This window comes from Protopterus annectens, chromosome 1.part1, assembly GCF_019279795.1.
Source record: "Protopterus annectens isolate FY-2018-M chromosome 1.part1, PAN1.0, whole genome shotgun sequence".
NCBI lineage: Eukaryota > Metazoa > Chordata > Ceratodontiformes > Protopteridae > Protopterus > Protopterus annectens.
The window spans coordinates 420221113-420243986 of NC_056726.1; the positions used below are offsets into that span (position 1 = coordinate 420221113).

At 41.0% G+C, this 22874-nt stretch overlaps 1 protein-coding gene across 1 annotated transcript in view; it reads left to right on the forward strand.

Moving 5' to 3' along the window:
* Positions 1-22874, forward strand: part of ARFGEF3 (ARFGEF family member 3) — a 2280599-nt gene that overhangs the window by 2116530 nt on the left and 141195 nt on the right. The window contains exon 33 of the mRNA XM_044087095.1: positions 20397-21621. Within this exon, the coding sequence (XP_043943030.1) occupies positions 20397-21621 (1225 nt within the window). The remainder of the gene's footprint in view (positions 1-20396; positions 21622-22874) is intronic.

Sequence of the window (22874 nt, forward strand, 5' to 3'; positions counted from 1 at the left end):
ACTGCACAGTGTAAAGACCGTATGATTCAAACTACTTATGCTGAGGCACTTAGAGGTAACCTTTCTAAAACACTAAGACCTCCTGCACAGCACACTCAAAAAAGGGCCCTCAGCCATCACATAAACACTCAGTTAAAACACCAGCCACAGCTACACATAGCAACATTGTATCCAATGCCTTTTAAGACAAACCAGCGCACAGCCAAATTTCCGGGTCATTAGTGATTCTATAGTAAGGCACACCAAATGTCCCCCTTACCAGACTTAGTATTAAGAGAGAGTCACGGTTAGCTCCCTTTCTGAGCATGGAAACCATCAAGTCACACCAGCACTCATGTAATGTACCACAGGTACCAGTATGACACTGGCATAGTTCATGTGGGTGCTAATAACCTGAGACATACCTACTTTGAATGCATGAAGCAAGACATGATCGAGCTCACTGTTTGTGTCTCAAGCAGGTAATAGCAAAGCACTGAACAGCATAGTACCTTCTCCAAGGATGATGCCACGTTACCAACAGAATCAACAAAATGATCAATTTTAACAATTGGCTTAGCTATTGATGTTAATCCAAAGGAGTGCAATATTTGATGGCCTGGGAAAACATGGCTGACAGATCATGCTGCTTTGTCAGGGATGATCTGCACTTATCCCCTCTAAGGCTTTTGGATATTGGCAAAGACCTTTTCCACCCCCATAATGCCTTTTTTAGGCAATGACAAACTGATAAACCTCCCAATTTAACTGAACCTATGAAGGAATATCTGAAGATGGGTACTGTTCAGTGCCAGAAGTCTTAACAAGAAACTCTACTTCCTGCAAGCCTTCCTCTACCTGGAGAGTGTAGACATCTGTGTAGTAATGGAGACGTGGTTTAAAGTCAGAGTGCCCTGGCAGTGCAAGGTTGTAATGCCTTTCATTCCTTTAGACCAGTTACTGCACAGGAGGGGACTAAAGGTGAATGAGTCTCAGTCTTTATTAAAAACAACCTCACATCAAGACTAGTTGAAGTGTATGACCCAGTGGAACTCATACATGTGCAACTGGCCATAAACAGAGTTTCGTACCATATCTTTGCAACCTATAAGTCCCTCTGTGTCCCAGGAAACCCATACTGTCTATGTTAATATACTAGTCTCCCTTACTCTTCGACCTAATATGATCTTCAAGGGGGATGTCAACTACCACTCTATAGGTTGGGAATCATACACCACTTCTAATGCACAAGCCCACCGATACCTAAATTTCATTAATACCGACATCCTGGAGCAGTTGGTTCATTCTCCTACTGGGGTACAAACATCCTTGACCTTGTACTTATGAACATAGGGGAGAGATGTTCCTCATCCTTCCTCATCCAGTGCAATGTCCTCACTCATCAGATCTGATCATAAGGCAGTATTGCTTGAAATAAAAAATAAATCCCAGGGACCCAGTAAAACCAAAAATCAAGAACTATTCCAAGGCTGACCTCTCTCTATTGTGACAACTTGGCTAAATTCTAAGCACCCTCAAACCCAGTAAACACCATAGCATATGCTGAGTTATGTACAACATCCCTCTATAGCCATATTGATAGCTGTATAGAGTGAGCTGTGCCCACTCATATTAAGAATAAGACAAACTCCAAAGATAAGTTACCCTGGTGGAATCACAGTATCAATCGTTATACAGCAAAAAAAAAATAATAATAATCTTGGCTAAGCATAAGAGACAAAGATCAGCATACTAGAAGCCCTCTGACCAGTTTAAACAGGCAGCTAAGAGGGTTAATTAATACTTCAGAGGCTAAATTTGAAGAAAAAATAGCTTCTCGGGCAAAAGACAGCCACAAAGCTTTCTACTGCTGTGTCTGTAACCTGAAGGGAAATGTGTAGCAATGGACAGACCTCATTGTAAATGGCATCACCCACACCAAACCAAAGGTCATTGCCAACCTTTTGGCTGACAAGTTCAGCTCAAATTTCTCCTCCCCATAGTACAGAGGAAATACTAAGTACCCCAATCACCCATCCATTACTAGGGAACAGGTCACCAACAGACTTTCGAAGCCAAAAACACTGCATCAGTGGGCCCCGATAACATCTTGTGATGCTTACTAATTAGCATGAAAGATGGCCTCTCTGATCCAGTTGAATCAGTTTTCAGCTGGAGCCTACAGTCACATTTTGCACCCAGGGAATGAAAGATGGCTACAATCATTCTGCTGCACAAAGGAGGTCCAGCCATCAATTCGGGTAACTACAGGCCCGCCCATACATCTGACCAGCCTGTTATGTAATGTCATGGAAAAAATTATCATGGACATGATAAACAAGGACATAGGTAAACTGCAAAAGCTGTAACAATCACAGTTCAGCTTTGTTAAAGGAAGGTCATGCCTATTAAATCTGGTGGACTTCTTTGAATGGGTCACCAAAGCAGTGGATGAGGACAACACTGCACACAGCTTACCTCAGCCTGGCTAAGGCTTTTGATGCAATATTCCACTTGGGCATTATAGACAAGCTCACTAAATTAGGTATAACCCCTTTTATCACCCACTGGATAGCCAACTGGCTCACTGATATGTCCCAGGAGGTCAAAACAGAGTTCCACTGGACCTGCTGCTATTTGGCATCTGCTTTCTCTTATGTGGAAGCAAACACCGAAGGTTTATAGCTGACTAGGTTTGCAGATGATTGCAAGCTGGGGATTATCATAGACTCCCATGCAGACAATAGCATTCTTCAAGAAGGCCTATCTCTGACTAACAAATGGTGCCAAAGCGATGGTATTATACTCAGTGCTAAGAAATGCATAATTGTACCATTTGAGAAGTCAACCATCCCAGCTAATTACCATGTTGATAATATGCCCCTAAATGTTGACCCAGTAGTCGGGGATCTGGGTATGCAATTAGACAGTAGCCTTACCTTCAATCACCATGTGGTGACAATGGTGAGGAAATGTTGTGCAACTTATAAGAAAGAGCATGGCACCTTGGTCCTAAGAGGTCATTATCCCACTGTACTGTGCCCTTATCAGACCAATCAGAGAGTACAGTGCTCCCTTCTGTATGTACCTTACCTGGCATATGCAGCAGTAGAACAACCTCAGAGGTTCCTTACAAAAAGACCTTATGCAGAACACCTCAAAGCCCTTTACCTCTTCTCAACCTCCTATAGATTGCTGAGGGGAGATCTATGCCTGATTTACAAGATGTCTGCAAATGCCACATTTCCTTCCTGCATATTCCCCCTTACCAGTAACACACCCAAGGTTAGACCCAAGCCAAAACATAAGACTGTTGTCTGCTTGCCCTGGCTATGCTGCTTGGGCTTCCACTCCCCCTGCTAAGCCTTATCCATAGGATATAGTCAGGTAAGCTGAGAATCTTATAGAGTTTGAGATTCAGACAGCTGGACCCTAACAGAAAACCTGCACTAGGAACTTTTTATGATGAAAGAAAAAGGGATCCTTCCCCAGAAGAGTTCTCAGACATATGTGGACCAAATTTCTTCTGGGTCATATGCCAAGTCTGAGTCAGAAAACACTATTGCTTCAGCCTTGCTACCTAGGGAATCAATCTTTTGTGGAGACTGCATAAGATGAGAGTCTTTTAGTTGGGGAACTCAGGATTAGCCTCAATATAAGCAAACGGTCAGGAAGTTTCTTGTTCTATCAGAGCATAAACCTTTCTCTGTTTCTCCAGTTGTAGAGGTCATGGATGATGATATACAAGAAACATCCTTGCAGCCCGACTCCTAACCCCCCTGCCCCAGGATATCTGACTGATGATATAGATTCTTAGACTCTAACAAACACCCGTAAAGGAACCCTCCTGCAGACCCTGAGGTGGTCTCCTCATAGTCCAAAGGCTACACCTCTAAGAATTCCAAAGGCTACACCTCTAAGAATCCCTTGCCAAATGATGAGAGTAGAACTCTTGACAGATTTTGAAAGAAAGTTTTACATCAGCTGTCCTGGCTGTGAGAGCTGTAAATTTTCAGGTTTACATGGCTAAATTCCAGAAATTTCTCCAGGGCCAGATGAAACAGAAACTTGAGGGTATATAAGATAAGCCTCTCCAAAAGTAGTTGTTTGACTTAATGCAACAGTTTTTCTTAGGCCGCCGAACATTCTTTGCAGTGTGGCTTTGATGCTTAGAAGCATCAAGCGGGGCAGTAGCCACAGGATCAGTCATCAGATGATGTGCCTGGATGAGAGAGTAGTCCCTGGCTTACAATGTCAGTGCAGAAATACCGGTACCCTTTTAGATAAAGTATTTCTTATTGGGTCCCATGCATGAAGTGTATTTAAAAGGCTGGAAGAAAAGACTAAGACTATGCAGACCATCAATGACTTTCTGCAAGTACCTCCACCTGGATATTGTTGGAACTTTTCTACTAAGATTTGGTCTTTTCCTTCCTTTCAAGTCCAAGTCCAAAAGAACCCCAAAGAGGCAGACATCCAAGAAGGTGTCAAGCTGACCCTAAGACGAGGCCTGGTGATTTCCAGCACCAGAGACCAAGCAGAGAACAGCTATTATCATAGGATCATAGGGGGTTACTAGGCTAATGACCTCAGGGCCCTTACAAGCCTAGGCAAGTTCAATCAATGTTCCCAAGGGTGTCTGGTTCAAGCAGACACTAAAATCAGCATCTGTTGTCCCTGTCCAAGAGGGACACAGGTGGAGTCCGTGGGGTGAGCTTCCAGTTTACCCATCCAGTCATCCAAATTGTGCTTAAATATGGCCATTGAGGGGCTTTGTTTAACATGAATAGGAAGCTTGTTCCAAAGATGGGGCAACCTCTGTGAGACAAATCTGTCTCTCCAGCAAGTTCTGTTGATGTGACGTACCAGGTTAAGGTCCTTTGAGCAAATGACCTGTGTGCCATTTGACTTGCAAATGTGCAGCATTCCATTAAAGCTGGGTTAGAGATTGTTCTATATGCAAGGCACAGGTCACCTCTGAGCAGTGTGTATGACTGATTTCAGTCTGTCCAGATAAGACATATCTTGAAGATCCTGAATTTTCTTTGTAAGGAACCTTTGTGGTCTCTCCAGTTGCTGCAGGTGTTTGGTAATGAACATACCAAAGGGAACATTGTACTCTATTGTTGGCCTGATGAGGGAAGAGTACAGGGGGGTTATTAGCTCTCTTTTTTTGGAGGCAATGCCCTTACTTATTAGATGAGCAATATAAAATGCAGGAACATCACCCTTGCCCTAGGGGATGGTAATGCACTTTTTTTGCATTAAGTTTAAGGCCATGAGTTTTGTAGAACAGAGCATGTATTGTAACTTTAAGCAGCATTTCAAAGTGAGGACACATACATATAAATGCACCAGTGCATCTAGCTATATCCCTCTTGTTTCCACACCCACTTTTTCCCTACACCAATCACCCATCAACACCTTAGACACACCCCCATCAGCCTATTATCTAATTTCCAACCACTCCCACAGGTACTACATTTCAATGCATCCCACTTCTAATACACTCACTCACCTACCTATCCTAATTACATCCAGCTCTACTCCCACAACTCTTTTTTTCTACACTACCTTACCTAAACACTTCTTATCCCCTGCACAATTTCATACATATTAGACAACTACAACACTCAATACTAAGTAACCTTCTCAACATGCCTCTAAACCCTTATTCCATCCTATGTCTTCTATCACTTTCTCTTAAACTATCATATCTTTATCACCTCACCCAACCTGAAACTTCTTACCATCTACAACTTTACCACACAACCTATCATCTGAATACCCCACTCTCACAATCACACTTTCCCATCTCTCCCCATCTTCACCCAATAACACAGCTCCTCACCTTCTCTTTCAAACTCTTCACCCCTCAGAAATACTCTATCCCCATAGCAAATAAACACCCCTTAATCATTTCAGCTGACCCAAACCATTTTCATACTCTAATCAACTATCTTTCAAACCCCATCTTCCATCTCTTTACCTGCCTTTATCTGGTGATATCCATCCCAACCCCGGCCCCTCCTCCTCTTCCTCCTCACACAAGCCTATATTCTTTACTCTAAACTCACAAAGTATAGTGAATAAAGTCCCTACCCTCCATGCATGGCTCACACATAACAAACCTGATATACTATCTATTTCAGAAACGTGGTTAAAGCCCTCCATAAAAGACTCTGAAATAACTCCACCCAGCTACTCAATCATTAGAAAAGACAGGACCCAAAAGAAAGGTGGGAGTTGCCCTCTTACTCCTCTTCCTTGCTAGTTACCCCATATAACAAACCTACCCCCACATTTAACAATGCTGAATTACTCCTCTCCTCCAAGTTAATAAGCACAAACACATTGCCTAGCATCCCTCTACATTCCCCAGGGACAATATTTCAACACTTGAAAATATCCTCTTGGCTCTCTGACAATATTAGCAATGAAACCATAATTCTAGGAGATGTCAATATTAACTGGGCCTCCATCCAGTCTCCAACCAACCCTCTTAACATCAATCTATACAACTTCTCCCAGCTAATCAACACCATAACTCACCCTTCTAAAGACCCCTCCAGTGGCACCATCCTTGACTGGGTTCTAGTGTCACACCCCCACTATTTTTCAAGCAGCGGTACTCTTCCTGACCCTCTTGGTGATCACCTGCCCACTTTTACCCACCGACTCCCCTGCATCTCTAATCGCACCCACAACTACATCACTACCCGCAATGACAAAAACTTTAACCCTTCAATTTTCATTGATTCTCTGAAAGCAATTAATTGGAGTAATTTGAAGACACTGCCCCTAGAAGAAGCAGTTGCCCACTTTAACTCCACATTTCTAGGAATACTTGATTCCCAAGCCCCTCTAACAAAAAGAATAAAACTAACTCAGCCCCTGGCTAACCAAAACTACTCTCTACCATGCTTAGAGACAAAGCCTGGGGACTCTATCTGAGAAACAAGACACCAGACAAACATATTGCATATAAAACCCTTCGAAATAAAGTAAAAAAGCTAATAACCTCTGATAGACAAACATACTTCCTCACACTCCAGAACAATAATAAAACTAACCCCCAAAGATTCTGGAAGGGAATTTCCACCCTCCTCAACCCCAGCAAACCACACACCCCAACCCCAGACCCAAACATCCAAGACTTGGACTTAGCTATTCAGTTCAACTCCTTTTTCATCGACTCTATTAACAAACTCACCTCTTCCTTCTCATGCTCCCCCCCGCCATCTAACACACCTCCTCCTCCTACCATAATCAACCCTAACCCCATTTCTACTTCACACAGCCCATCTTCCACCTCTTCCACTACTATTACTTCCCCGCCAACTGAACCCTCCTCAAATTCGCCATCTCTACTTCCCTCTCTATTCACTTTAAAACCTGTATCTACTACCACTATTAAGAAACTCCTCCAGAAATTAAAGCCATGTACTAATGCCCCTGATAACATTCCCTCTTATTTCCTACACATAGCTGCAGATTAATAAACCGTTCCATCCAAGAATGCACTGTGCCTCAACTGTGGAAGCAAGCATTCATTATCCCCCTTCATAAAGGAGGCAACAATTGCAACGTCAATAATTTTCGTCCTATTGCTATTCTATCCCCCATTTCAAAACTTCTGGAAAAGTGTATTCACCTCCAACTCTTGCCACATCTCTTAGATAACAACCTGCTAACCCCTACTCAACATGGATTCAGGCCAAACCACAGTACTATGACTGCCCTCTTATCCTTTCTTGAGACTGTCAATAATGCACGTGATTCTGGCCACATTGTCTCTACCCTACTTCTTGACCTATCCAAGGCCTTTGACACCATCTCACACAATCTGCTTTTAACTAAACTGTCAAAACTTAACCTCTCTCCCTCTTCCATAAATTGGTTTTCTAGCTATCTGTCAAATAGACACCAAGCAGTTATATGGAAGAAGGCCACTTCCCCATTCCTTAGCACCCCTACTGGAGTTCCCAAGGATCTATTCTGGGCCCCCTCCTCTTCAATATATTTGTCAATGACTTTCATAAATCTATCCCTTTTGCAAACATCATCCAATATGCAGATGATTCCACCATTATCTGCTCTGCCACCTCCTCACTGCTCCAAAACTTACTCAGCAAGCCTTTTCAATAACTGAACATTGGATGAAAATAAACCACTTAGCACTCAATGCCTCCAAAACAAAACTTATGGTATTCACCCCTTCCAAAGCTACCTCCTTCAATACCAACTCCTTCTCAATTACCAGCCTAAATAACTCACCCCTAGAACTAGTGTCTGAAACTAAGCTACTAGGTGTACTAATTGACAATCGGCTTAGTTACAATTCCCATCTACTACTAAATATAAAAAAACCCCATCAAAAACTAGGTATGCTCTACCGTCAGAACCAATACCTTACAAGCTCCTCCAAAATTACACTAGCTTCCTCTTTTCTCATCCCCTCCCTTCTCTATGGGGCTCCATTACTGACTAATCTTCAGGCCTCCCTAAAAAAACAACTTTCTTCTTGCTATAACAAAATAGCCAAATTCGCCAACAGCCACAGGTCCTCTACCCATCATTGTTCTTCTCTTCAAAAATTAAATTGGCTTGAATTACCTAATCAGCTTACATATATTCAGCTGACTTTCGCTCATAAGCTCATTCTCAGCCCTTCTCTTTGTCCCTCCCTGTCTTCTGCCTTCAAAATGCACCTACCAAACAGAGTCCTAAGGTCTAACAATCAAAACCTATTAGTAGTACACAAACCATGTCATCCCCAGGTAAACACTTACTATCTTTTAACCTTGCCGTCTCTGGAACTCACTTCCTCCCTCCCTTCGCACTACCACTAACAAATTCATGTTCAAAAAATCACTTCATATATATCTAAGATCCCAATGGGATTGTTCTTGCTCCCTCCCCTCATAGATCTATAATATTCCATCCCCCTCACACTTATGACACACAACTCATCCTATTAAAGGTTATGTTCCCTCACAATAGTTATTTAACAAAGAAATTCTGTGTTTCTTCTTCAATAACTTCTCTGAAGGCATATCTCAATACTGTTTTTATTTTTGAATGTTTCTCAAATTTATGCCTAAATGTATTAATGTTTTATCTCTACTCTGTATAATTATCTTGTAGTTATAGCACGTACCTAATTTTGTCTATATCACAGCTTTTCTCCCCATTTTTTTTTAATGTTTCTCAAATTTAAGCCTAAATGTATTAATGTTTTATCTCTACTCTGTATAATTATCTTGTAGTTATTGTATGTACCTAATTTTGTCTATATCGGAGCTTTTCTCCCCAGGACTCCATTGAAAATGGGTTCTTTTGGCCCAATGGACTATCCTGGTAAACCAACTGCAAATAAATAAATAAATAAATAAAATAAAATAAATAAAATAGAGAGCACATGCAGGCAACAGAGCCATTTTGAGAGAACAGCCAGAGTGTTAACATGTATGAGTGCAGTAGTCAGTCTGTTTATAAGTTTATTTAAGTTTAAGTTACTAAGCCTCAATCCTGATGTGTTTGCATATAATAAAGCTGCTTGAACCAAACCCAGCACTGGTCATCTGTTTTATCCTGACTGGATGAGCAACAACTTTGGCACCAGTCATTAGTCTGTAAGACCTTCTTGTAGGATGTTGACATCACTAGAGGTGATTGCTCCCAGTTTGCAGTCATCAGCAAATTGTGTCAGCCACAGTCCTTTAGTTTTAACCTGTACTTCGGGGAAGTAGATCCCAAACAGTAGATGTCCGCGAACTGAATCCTGTGGAACACCACTGGTTACGGGTCTGCTGGAGGACGTGGAGTCCCCTATTTTGACTGTATGGGTATGACTCTAGACAGACAGCTTCCTAACCCCTTCCACCCCAACCCAGGCACCCCTGCAAGACTGGGGAACAGTTTGTCAGTCCTTCTAAACAAATAGCTGGATATCACCCAAGACAGGTGGTTTCTCAGCATAATAAAGTCAGGATTCAGATTGCAATTCTTCTCTCACCCAGGGTTCACAGGCATATCATCTGTCCCAAAAAGAGAGCTTCAGGAGGCATAATTCCAAATTCAGGCTCTTTTAGAACATAGCTCCATAGAATGCGTAACCTTAAAACAGGTAGGGACAGAGTTCTACTCCAGGTTATTTCACATCCCAAGAAAAGAAGGGTCTTGGAGACCCATTCTAGATCTTTTAACACTAAACAAGTTTGTAATTGTCCCAAAATTCAAAATATTTACTTGGCAAAAACTCCTCCCAGTGATTTTCTCCCAGATGGTCATGGTCATCCTGGACCCGAAGGATGCCTACTTCCATATCCCCATTGCGAAAGAACACAGAAAATAACCCTTGCTTCAGGGCAAGGTGTGTTCACTTCCATGCCTTACCCTTTGGCTTGTCTATTGTTCCCAGAGTTTTTCACCAAATGTTTGGCTCCAGTAAATGCATTCTGCAGGACAAAAGGTGTCCACATTTACCACTTTCTGGATGACTGCCTCATTCTGTTAAACACAGTGGTAGAACTAAGCACTTGTCTCCAATTGACTATACACTGCCTAACTAAATTGGGATTTTCAGTCAAAATGGAAAAAGTCCAGCATTCTTCCCTCTACCAGGGTGACCTTCCTAGGGGCAGTGTTGGGCTTGCCTCCAGAAAGCATTCCTGCCTCAGCACAAGGTTACCTTTCTTACATGAATCAACCACTGTCAAGGAGCTACTCAGGGCCTTCAGGTATATGGCATCTTGCTTCCTGATGATACCCTTGGATAAGCTGCCCATGAGAAAAAAAAAATCCAGTGGTACTTGAAAAGTTTGTGGTGCCAATATAAGCACCCATTACACTTCATGGTAATTCTGATCCCCTGTGTTGAGAAGGAGCTGCTGTGGTGGACAGAAGCATGCAGCCTAAACTCAGGACCCCTTTTACTATTCAAGCAGGATGTCAGGTACTAACCACAGATTCCTCAGATCATGCATGGGCCTACCCACTCAAGAGAAAAGACGGTGCAAGGCAGGTGGGACAGTGTACTCCAAAGAAAGCGCATCAACCTAAAAGAGATAATGGCTCTTCACAGAGGTCATGTGCCGTTTAAATAAGTTTTGACACCAAGCATTTGCCTCATGAAGACGGACCTACCACCACAGGAATGTGTTATATCAACAAATAGGGGGATACACACTGCTATCCTGTGTGCCTCATGGCCATGCTTCTGTGGGAGATGGAACAGGAGATGGGACTGTACCTTCTGGCTCAATACCTACCAGGAACAGAACAGAATTTAGTGGATCACCTCAGCACTGACAGAGAAGTGGGGTGTGCCAGAAGTACACCAGTTTGTCTCAAAAGAGGACAGACAAAACGGATCAAAATATTTTGCTCAAGGGCCCCACCTCACAGGGTCAGGAGGACAGACGCCTTCTTCCCCTAGAGAGGTCTGTGTCTCTACGCCTTACCTCCCCTACCCCTTATCCCCTAGGTACTACAAAAAATCAGGGAGGACAGGTGGAGAGTGATAATAGCAACCCTCTGGCCTAGACATCAGTGGTTCTGCATTGCTCTGCAGCATAGCCAGGGAGAAATTTGCAGAGCTGCCACTGCAGGGGGACCTCCTCATTCAGAACTGGGGAACCACCATTCATCCCCTCTTCATTATGAAATTGGCAGAGTGGATGATATGATCCTTATCCCCCAGAATGACTTTTGACAAGCACATTTTAATAATTTTCAACAAGGCTAGGAGACCCAGCACCAGAAAGTCATTACACCTCAAAATGGAAAGGATTCTCCTTCTGGTGATGAGCTAAGAGATGACAATCCTTACAAGCTAAATCGCCCCTTGTCTTGTCTTAAGTCTGAGTTATACTCCAAGGAGTTTTCTTGCTCCTCTACTAAAATACATACCTCTGTCATTTCACACTGCCTGCCTATGCACTCACCTCTCTTTTCTCATTCTATCCTTAAGCAATTTTGTAAAGCTATCCTTCATATCAGGACACTGGGATGACCCCCTTCTCCTTCCTGGGACTTGAATTTCATTCTAGAAAAAAATGACCTCATCACCCTTTGAACCTGCTGCCTTCATTAACCTTAATCCCACCATCTGGAAAACTGCCCTTAGGTGGGCCGCACCTCAGCTCAAAGAATTTCAGAGTTGCAAGCAGTCATATGCAGGGTGCCATTTCTTGTCTTCCATAAAGACAGAGTCTACCTATGAACCAATCCTTCCCGTATGCTAATGGTCGTTGCTAAACTATCTCAAAATCAAGCCACCCACTTGCTTGCTTTTTTTCCTCTAATCCCCATAGCAAAAGAGAGAGGACCTCACACGCCTTAGATGTGCTCAACTTAGTTTCAACTTGGACAAAACTAAGAACCATATGAAATCTGACCAACTATTTACAGCCTTTGCAAAAAAAAAATAACAAAGAAGGAATGCCCATCAGTAAACAAACTATTTGAAAGTAGAACTCTAGCCACTTTACCTTGTATTACAATGGCAAAAGAGTGTCTGATTATATGAGGACACATTCTACCAGGACTACAGCAAGTACTGCTATTTCTTTTCTCAGAGGGTTGCCTACCTAAACCGTTCTGGAGGCAGCCACATGTTCCTCATTGCATAGCTTCTCCAAACACTACACTTTAACTTCAGTTTCCAGGGTTAGGATGGGACTTGCCTCTGCTTTTTTGTAGGGTCTTATCTTCCTGAACTTAGAATTTCATGGGCTATATTAACTGTACCCCATCAGTGGGGGTATGGGTATCAGTGATTTAGAAGTTTGAATCGGCAATGAAGCATAAAGTGTGATGGTATTTTAGTGAAGGAAAAAGGACATTGTTTAGCCGTCAATAATAATAGCACAGACAGGAGGGGTTGAGGGTCTCTTTCATATGGCTTTAAACTCTAGAGTGTGTTAAAACCAAAGGGGTGACATTATCTTATCTGGTAAAAGCTGGAAGTTGGGCAGTGAGTGAGACCTGCACAACCAGTTGGAAAGAACTTAGGCCTGTTAGTGGCTCAAGAAAATGGTGTATTCTTCACCATATGCATGATGTTTTGTGAGCCTGCCATGGCTAAATCTACAGGGAACATCTTGTTAATATGCCTAGTCCTTTAACGTGGAAAGAGTTCATAGCTGAAAGTAATATAATTAGACCAAAATATGGACAACTGATGAATGGTTGAGGGGAACAAATTGTTTAGAATTAACAAAGAAGATTGGCCTCTGTGGGTTAAAAGAATAATTTAACACTAGAAATGAATTATTTTCTCAGAATGCAGTTGTCGTCATTCTTCATATAGCTTGTATGGTTAAGCAACAGTTAAATACATTATTTGAGACAGTGATCTTCCAAATTACACAAGAGGTCTGGGATAGTAGTTGCTGCCTTCAGATATGTGACTAGATCAAGAAAATATGCATTTTTAAAGGGGAGGTGGCCATACCTTTTTAAATACTTTATACGCCGTCCAGATTTCAGATTGGCTATGATATTTTGTAGCATGTAAGATGTGAGGAAGGAGTACTGGAGAAATGTTCGACATCTTTTTTCGATTGTTCTTTCTTGAGTGAGTTTGAGAGACAGCAACAGGAAATAATATGATAAAATTTGTAATGGACAGGTAATGAGTCTCCTTTATCTTTTCCTACATATAACAGTTTATTGAAAAAGTCAAATAATCCATTATTGTGTATACTAATCATAGCTTCCAGGAAAACTAACACACACACAAACCGAGAGCCTTTCCTGCTGTTAGAGCTGATGGATTTAATGGGAGAAATGTTTGCATCTTTTAGTTTGATCTGGGACCTTAGTCTTGTTGCTTAATTTGAGGTTCCGGGAAAATTACATGTTACTGCAAGATTTTAGAATTGTTTATACATTATACTGCATTTCTATCTCCATTAGTAGAATTACTTATAAAAGCTAGCTGTTTGTATTTTGACCCCGGTCTGGGGCCCTAATCTTGTAGTTTCATTAAAAGTTCTGGTGGAACTGTGAGCTGCTGTCAGATTTAAGCCCCATTTAGTCATTTATTGAAAATTTGTTTTCCATAAACAGTGTTATATTATAGCAATAACCCACGCCTGGGTGTGGGTAATGCTAAATTTACCCACGGTTGGCGTGGTTTGGTCCCGAGGGCGAAGCCCGAGGGACCAAACAAAGCCAACCGTGGGTAAATTTAGCATTACCCACACCCAGAAGTGGGTTATTACTTATTATACCATGACATTATTTAAGAAAAGAAACTATTACTTTTCTTAAATAATGGCATAGTATAATGCCTGTTTGCTGCCCTTCCGCAGATGTCTGGCATCTGCGGCAGTTCTGATGTACTGCACGCCTGCGCGGTACATCAGAGTTAGCAAAAGCAACGGAGAAAGCAAGATCTCCGTTGCTTTTTATGTTTCGCTATGTTAAAAGAGTTTAACATAGCGAAACAGTTTTAAAATAAGCAACGGAGATGTCCGTTGCTTATTTTAAAGCTGTCTCGCTATGTTAAACCCATTTAACATAGCGAGACAGTGTTTTATAAAAACGAGTTATACTAATGGAAAAAAGTCCGGGCGACCGGACCTTTTTCCATTAGTATAACTCGATTTACAACGGGCACACTGGCCAATCAGCGTGCACGTTTTGGGGGGGGTCATGGTATAATTCTGAATAACCCTCGTGCCTTAGTCTGTGGTGAGATTGCAGTAGTGGCAGTATTGTGAATTCTGATCCATCATTTCTGCAGCTATTTGTATTCCAGTTTTGCTGCTAGTCTTATATTCTGCTTCTTATTTACCTGCTTAAAATTTCTTTTCATTGCCTTTCTGTTTACTTTGCTCCTGTTTTTTTTTTCTCCTGTTCATTGTATCTGCCCCTGCCCTCACTGAGACATTAAGCTAAAGTTTCTAAAATTATAACCATAGGACTAGAGCTCCAGTATTGGTTTGATTTGATTCCCTTTCCAGGAAGTGTGCCTCTTGCAGCTTGGATTTCTTCCTGTTGTTGTTTTAAAAGGCTGTCTCTCTCTGATTTCCACACATTGTGGTAATCTGACTTCCAAAGTCTCCCCACCCCTCTTTTATTGCTTTTGTCCACTGTGTATGTTATTTTAACTCATTACATCCGAGTGATGCCTTCAGGTGCATCTGCAGTTATATCCTACTGATGTCTGTAGACATCAAATACTCCTTGTTCATATTTGCATCAATAATTCTAAAAGCCAAGCTCTGTGCAAGGATTTAAAAGATTTCATCTTAAAGCTTGCACAGTGGCAAACTCAACTGCATTAATATTTGACCTCTGTCTTGTGCAGGTAAAGAGATGTTAACTGTTGTTTTTATTATATTAATTTTATATACATATCATGTTCACATTTTTCTAAATATCTCACCTACCAAGTAACACAAAGAGAACTCCTTAGCCTCATATGAAAGCTCTCAGCTAGATGAATAAAATGCTGTTTAATAGTATGTGTGTAATTTGAGTGGTTGCTGAGATATTGTAAGTTGTTTACACAATATTACAAATGTAATAGTTATTGTATTTACTGTGACTTATAAGATTCAGTTTAAGACCTAAAACCTAAAGAATACAATCACTGTAAAAATAGTTTGTGCTGAAGAGTTTGCCTTTTTTACTTTTTCATAACTCCTATGGTTCCAGAGATATGAACATTTGTTTGAAATGTGAGGACAGAATTTGATTCTGTCAAAAGGCTTAGGCTCTACCCATTGGAAATTACAGTGTAAACCTCCTGAGCTCCATTGGAGTGAATGAGTTAAGGACTTTCAACCCATTGTTTCCATATATCTGTAATACTAATTGCCCACCCAGCAGACCAGTATTTACTCTTGAGTAAACTCCCTTAGTACAAATTGTCTTTTACTCATTTTCCCAGAGCTCCCATCTGCTTGGTATCCTAGTCACAATCTGAGAGGGTCCTGAATTAATCCTTATCCATCCTTGCAAATAAGGGGTTCATTGTATTGTTTTGTACTTTAGTTAACTGTTTTTGAGTGCTACTGGTTTATTTTTGCTTTCTTTGTTGATTATGCCTTTAAATCATTTTAAAGGTCCTCGATACTTGAAATTGCTTTGTACAGGCAGTTTATTTTGCTGTAGCATTACACTCTTGAACAATTTTTTTTTGTGTTTTTCATTAAAAATTGGCAGTGCCCTTTACAGATGCAAATGCATCTGTAAAGGAAATGTTATCTATAAAACTATTCTTAGAACTGAAGCTTGTAACATATTGTGGCTAAAACAAAGCTGATGCATGGAGACATGCTTAGAGCAGCTAGTTTGCATTTTAAAGAGCACTACTATCAAATTTTAGCACAATTCACCCTTGTCTAGTGCCAGTCTCCAGAGACCACCCAAGAAGACCTTTGTATAACCCAATCCATAACCTACAGTAGCCCAACCAAAGACAGGTCCAGACAGCATGAATATGCAATTTCCAAATGCCTCAGTAGCCAGCTTGGTAGATATGAGCATCCTGACAATGTAGCAACTGTCTCACGTTCACAGACAGACACTTAATCTTTAAAGAAGCAAACAAGATATGTTAGAGTTGCACACACACAGTTTCACTGGAGGCAAAAATCTTGCGTACAAACAAGGTTATCAGGAATACACACACATTAAATCCACTTCTATAGTGTCCAACACACACACAAACCAACTTATCCTCAGGCACTAAAAAGCAATCTTCCCAAACTTCAAAGACCTCCTAAGTCTATAAACTACAAAGCCTATCCTCAGCAGTGTATAAAGCTCATAAGGTAAGCAAATACATTACTCAATACCCTTTTCATAGGGGACGCCATTGTACAACACACAGATGCCCCACTCACCAGACTGAACAAGGAGAAGAAAACAGTTATTTGCTTGTATGGAGCCAGGATCCACCAAGTTACCCGTGCACTCAAGTCACTACACCACAAGGTACCAGCATAATTCTGTCATACTCTGTGTGGGTGTTAATGACTTGAGACATACCTCCCTGGACTATATGAAGAGAGACGTCTCCTTGAGTCTGTGTCTCAGGCAGGTATGTGCCTTGCATTGAACAGCATTCTACCTTCACCAAGAATGATGTCACAGTATGAACAAAAGATGATTGACTTCTGCAATTGGCTTGTTTCCGGTGTCTTTCCAAGAGGATTCAATATTTGTCAGCATGGGAGGTCATGGTTAAACCATGTTTTTTTGCAAAGGATGGGCTACACCTGTCCTCCCTAGGCATCTTAATATTGGCTAAAACTTTATCCAACCCTTTAGAGTCTTTTTTGGGCCATGCCAAATTGACAGTCTGCCGAAATAGCAAATGAAACCCAAAGAAACCTAAAGGTGTTACTGCTCAATGCTAGGAACCTAAACAAGATACTCTAAACCCTACAAGCTGTCCTCAGTCTGGGGAATATAGAAATCTGTGCCACTACCGAAGCATAGTTTAAATTCACAGAAAGTACTCCCAACAGTGCAAAGACTCAATGCCTTCCATGTATGTAGACCATTAGCTGCACAGACAGGGACAAAAGGTGAAGGAGTCTTGATCTAAATTAGCAACAAGTATACCTCTAGGTTGGTTAAACAGGACAACGCCCTGGAGTTTATCCACATGCTCATCACAGTAGACTAAGTCCCACACAGCATCCTCACAAGCTATAGGTCACCCTGTATGTCCCAAGATTCCCATAGCTCATACCTAGACCTACTGGAGTTACTCACCACTAAACCAAATACCCTATTCATGGGAAACTTTAACTACCCCTTTGTAGACTGGGAAACGTACACTGACTCAAACTCGCAAGAACAAAGATTCATGGACTTTATTAATACAAATACCCGTGACCAGATAGTACGCACATCCACCATACGTGCAAACATACTGGACCTGGTACTCACCAATATGTGAGAGTGCTGCATACTCTCCAGTCATGATGTCATTGGTGAGGTCGGACCACAAAGCTGTCTCTTTCAAAATAAAAATCAACTGTGTAACCCCAGCAAACCTTGTAACAGTTAGGAACTACTACAAAGTAAAGTACATCCTATTAAACGATAGATTATCAAACTTAAATACCCTTTCTAACCCAGAGTTCACAGCAACCTATATGAAATTGTTCACAGAGACCCATGTGCAGCCATTTGAATGGCTTTACAGAGGCTGCTTGACCTACTAGAAGTAAGCCCAAAAACAAACTCTAAAAACAAACCACACTGGCGGAATCCTAACCTTAGTAGGGTATATAACATAGGGAAAAAACATGGCTAAAATCAGGAAGAGCAAATCCATAGTGATAAAAACTAAACTAAACTGGAAACTAAGAGGACTAATTAAGTCCTTGAAAGCCAGTTACAGGGTTAAGATAGCCTCCCAGGCTAAAGACAACCACACGGCCTCCCCCACAACACAAACATTTTGCAAGAGAGTTTAACACAAATGAATACTGCCATAGTCACGGATTAAAACTCAATGTCAGTAAATGCATTATAGTGCCCATTGGGAAAGCGAACATCCAGGCTAATTACTGCATTGATAAGATACCCCTAACAGCTGACCCAGTAGTCAGAGATCTGGGAACATATGTTGACAGTAATCTGGCCACCGACCAATGAGTGGCCATGTTAGTAAGAAAATCATTCTAAGTTACCCAATTCATAAGTAATGGCATGTCATCCAGATCCAAGGGAAGTCATAGTGCCCTTTATTCGGCCCTTATCAGACCCATCATTGAGTCTAATGCCCAACACAGCATGTACCTGACCAGACATATGCAACACTTGGAGTGCTCACAAAGGTTCCTTACCAGGAGAATCCAGGGTACAAATACATTGTCCTATACAGATTGCCTTAAAGCCCTATCTCTATACTATATCTCTTACAGGTTACTGAGAAACTATCTGTGCCCTGCATACAAAGCATCCTTGGATCCAGCTCTGATGGAACTTTAGCACATCCACAAAATGAACAGTATAAGAATCACTAGATCCAAAGATTTGCATTTTGCTTGAGACATAAATAGGACATGTTGAAGAGACAGATGTATCTCAGTGGAACCTCACACTCTGGAACAGGCTTCCCATCCATAAGAAACAGAGTCCATCCCTAATTCTATTTAAGCATAACCTTAAGCAATGGATAGGAAATTGAAAATTCACCCTGGATGTGGCCCCCTTGTCTCTGATAGAGGCAGACAATAGCCATGCCTAAAGTAAATGCAGAAATCTCCATGAATCTGTAGTTAAAAGATGACTTTTTCAGTCCCTGCCTTCTGCCTTCCTCATACAGTGCCTATAGATGGGGAGAGGCAGAGGGGGATAATGGGTCTTGGTGGTGGAGACATGACGGTCAGGAGGAGACCTGAGCCAAAAATAGATGCAATAAAAAAATGCCTCTCCTGTCCTCTCCCTGCTGCTGCTTCTCTGCTGTTTCAGCTACATTATTTCTCACCTGTTCATCGTTTTTTTCTTTTTTTCTTATTTTCAGTCCCCCATATTGTGTGCCCCTTTTCTGCACTTCTCTGTACTCTTCCTACTCCTACAGATAGTGTTACTCAGCTGTCTTTACTTTCTCCTACCTCATCGGTATCCCTAACCATAGAACTGTTTGGTCAGTCCATCTTCTTGGTTTGCTTGGGAATACTTTTTTTGTGTATATTTTTCTGGAAGTACGTTCTAGTTTTTGTAGTCATTTATGTGCATGTTTCACTGGTCTGTATGATTTTTAAATATTTACCTGTAATATGTCTAATGTAATGTATGCAGCATTCCTAGTTAATCTCTCTTGTATTCAGCACTTGTGTAATTAACAGTTATTGTGCATCTTTGTTTATATTTATGTTGTTGAGTCGAAAATTGTGGGTTTTTTGTTTGCCTGTGGCCTGATTTGTAGTTGAAATATGTCTGTACTGAAGCATCCAAGCAACCCGATTAGCAAACAGTTAATATACTACCAAGTAATGAAAAATGCTAGAATTACTTCCGTTGTTTCAGACAGTTAGTAAGTACTTCATTTGCATAATAAAATGCATGGGTATGAAAAGCACCTTGCTTAGACTCCCTTCTTCATTTGCTGACATGGAACTTTGTGTCTTCCTCGTAATATTTTGAAGTAAACTGACTAAATTCACACTGTAGTAAATGGTAAGTACATGCCTTTTTTATGTTTTTACTAATGCAACTGCTGAATTTGATAATGAAGATGTTTTGTAAATGACTAGGTTTGTATTTCACAACTGGGTTTTTTGCAGTGCTAATTTACCACTGTAGTACAGTTTGCAGTGTTATTTGCCCCAAAAAAGTTCATAGTTTTGTATATAAATTTAGCAGAAACTATAGTAATGTATAGCAAAGGTAAAAAATATATATATTAATATAATAAATATTGACTTATTTTTCAGAATCCCATTCAGGACAATAGTAGTTAGTTTGCTGTCACATCAAGTATTGCTCCAGAACCTGTATGATATACTTCTAGAAGAATTTGTCAAAGGACCATCACATGCTGAAGCTACAGAAAAAAACACACTTTTGCCGGAAACCAAGCCAGCTGGCTTTCTCCGATACATCTCCATGCAGAATCTTGCCATCATCTTTGATTTACTTCTAGACTCTTATCGCACTGCAAGAGACTTTGACACCAGACCTGGCTTGAAATATTTGCTGATGAAAGTGTCTGGAGTCAGTGGAGCAGCAAATTTGTACCGCCAGTCTGCAATGAGCTTTAATATTTATTTCCAGGCGTTAATCTGTGCCATCCTAACCAATCAGGAAAACATAACAGCTGAACAGGTGAAAAAGATTCTTTTTGAGGAAGATGAAGGAAGCTCAGATTCCTCACAGCAGTGTTCTTCAGAGGATGAAGACATATTTGAGGAGACTGCACAAGTTAGTCCACCAAGAGGGAAAGATAAGCGACAGTGGAGAGCAAGAATACCATCTTTGAGTGTTCAACCTGTAAGTAATGCAGACTGGGCATGGCTTATTAAAAGACTACATAAACTATGCATGGAATTGTGTAATAACTACATACAGATGCATTTAGACTTGGAAAGTAATATTGATGAAGTTTCAATTCTGAAGGGAGATTCCCTCTTTTTCCTGCCATCATTCCAGTCAGAGGCCTCCACTCCATCTACAGGTGGACTGTCTGGTAAAGACACACCTTCAGAAGATGGAAGAAATCAGATTAAAGACCACATACTAGATAATATGACCCCGAAGGGTCTCTGTGGTGGCTTCCCTTTGCCACCTAGTCCCAAAATAGAGCGAAAAGAGCAAGGGAAGAAAAAGGAATGGTGGGAGCATGCTGGAAACAAAATATATACAATTGCTACAGACAAGACTATCTCGAAGCTCATGATTGAATACAAGAAGAGAAAGCAACAGCATAATCTAACTACATTTGTAAAGGAAGTGAAGCAAGATAAAAAGAGTGAGACACTTACTTCGAGAGCTCAAGATACGCCTGTCCCTCAAAGACCTCAACAGCTTGTTGATCAGGGTCAGATGAGGCATTCATTCAGTGCAGGTCCTGAGATCTTGAGACTGGATAAAAGACCTAGATCAGGATCCACAGCAAGTTCTTATAACGTCTCATTGCGGGATTCTGAAGCACAGATACAGGTATTGTACAGCACTTCTTTAAATGTCTGTGGTTTGACATTGGCAATATTGTTTACCAACTCTTATTCTCTAATAGTGTGGGTTGTGTGGCCATCCCATTGGCGATATTGTTTACTAACTTTTAAATGTAGCGGTTGTAATCAGTGCCCTTACATTGATACATATCTTGGGGGTGAATTATTGGTAAGTTTATATAGATGGAGGAGTAAGGGAAGATTCAGTTGCTTTTCTGAGAGAGTCATATACTTGGCTAGGTACTGTTCATGCCCAGCTTTTTATGTCAGGAAAACCAGCAACACTCTTAATAAAAGAATTTATCAACATATTTACAGTATTGGCAAAAAGGATAACAAAAGTGCCCTAGCCACACAAGCTGTTTCCTCCAGGAATTTTACTAAGTTTGTTTTCTATTTTAGAAAAGATATATCCTACTTGATACGAAGGTGATTGGCAAAACCGGCTGCTGCACTGAGAAATGGTATGGCAGCTATGGCTTGATGCTTCTAATTTGCCCGGTCTCAATGAAGCCATTTCTGTTACCAGCGAATTAAAGTTTAAAACCTCTAAATTACAATTTTGGTGTTTATGATTTTTCTATATCTTATGTGTTAGTGTCATTTTATGCTTTTTTAACATTCATATTTTGTTATTGTACTGTACCTTTAATATTTATGGCAGGTTCTTGCAGCATTGTAACTGTTTTTTTAAGTAGGGGTATGCTCATGGTGAAGTTTTTAATTTGATCGTTCCGCTTTTAGTATTTTATGGTTCTGAAGAAGTCCATGTTTTAGTATAGACAAAAGCATTGTGTGGTCATTCCATCGGCAATATTGTTTACTAACACATTCTGTAATATATAATATTGGTTGTGTGCTCATTCAATTGGCGGTATTATTTACTAATACTTGTTCTCTAATATATAATGTAGGTTGTCTAGTCATTGCATTGGCGATATTGTTTACTAACACTTATTCTGCCATGGTGGTGCAACGGTAGCGTTGTTGCCTCACAGCAAGAGGTTCTCCCATTCGATTCTTGGCTGGGGTGCGGGGAGTGCCTTCTGTGTGGAGTCTGCATGTCCTCCCCGCGGTTGAGTGGCATTTGAAAGACATGCATAAATGGATGTGCCTGCGTTGAAGGTTGGATGTCGAGCTGGCACCTCAGTGTTCATGAAAATCTGCCAATCATTAGCGGACCGGAGTTCCACTGTGGTGACCCCTAACCGTGAAAAGCCGAAAAGACAAACAACAACA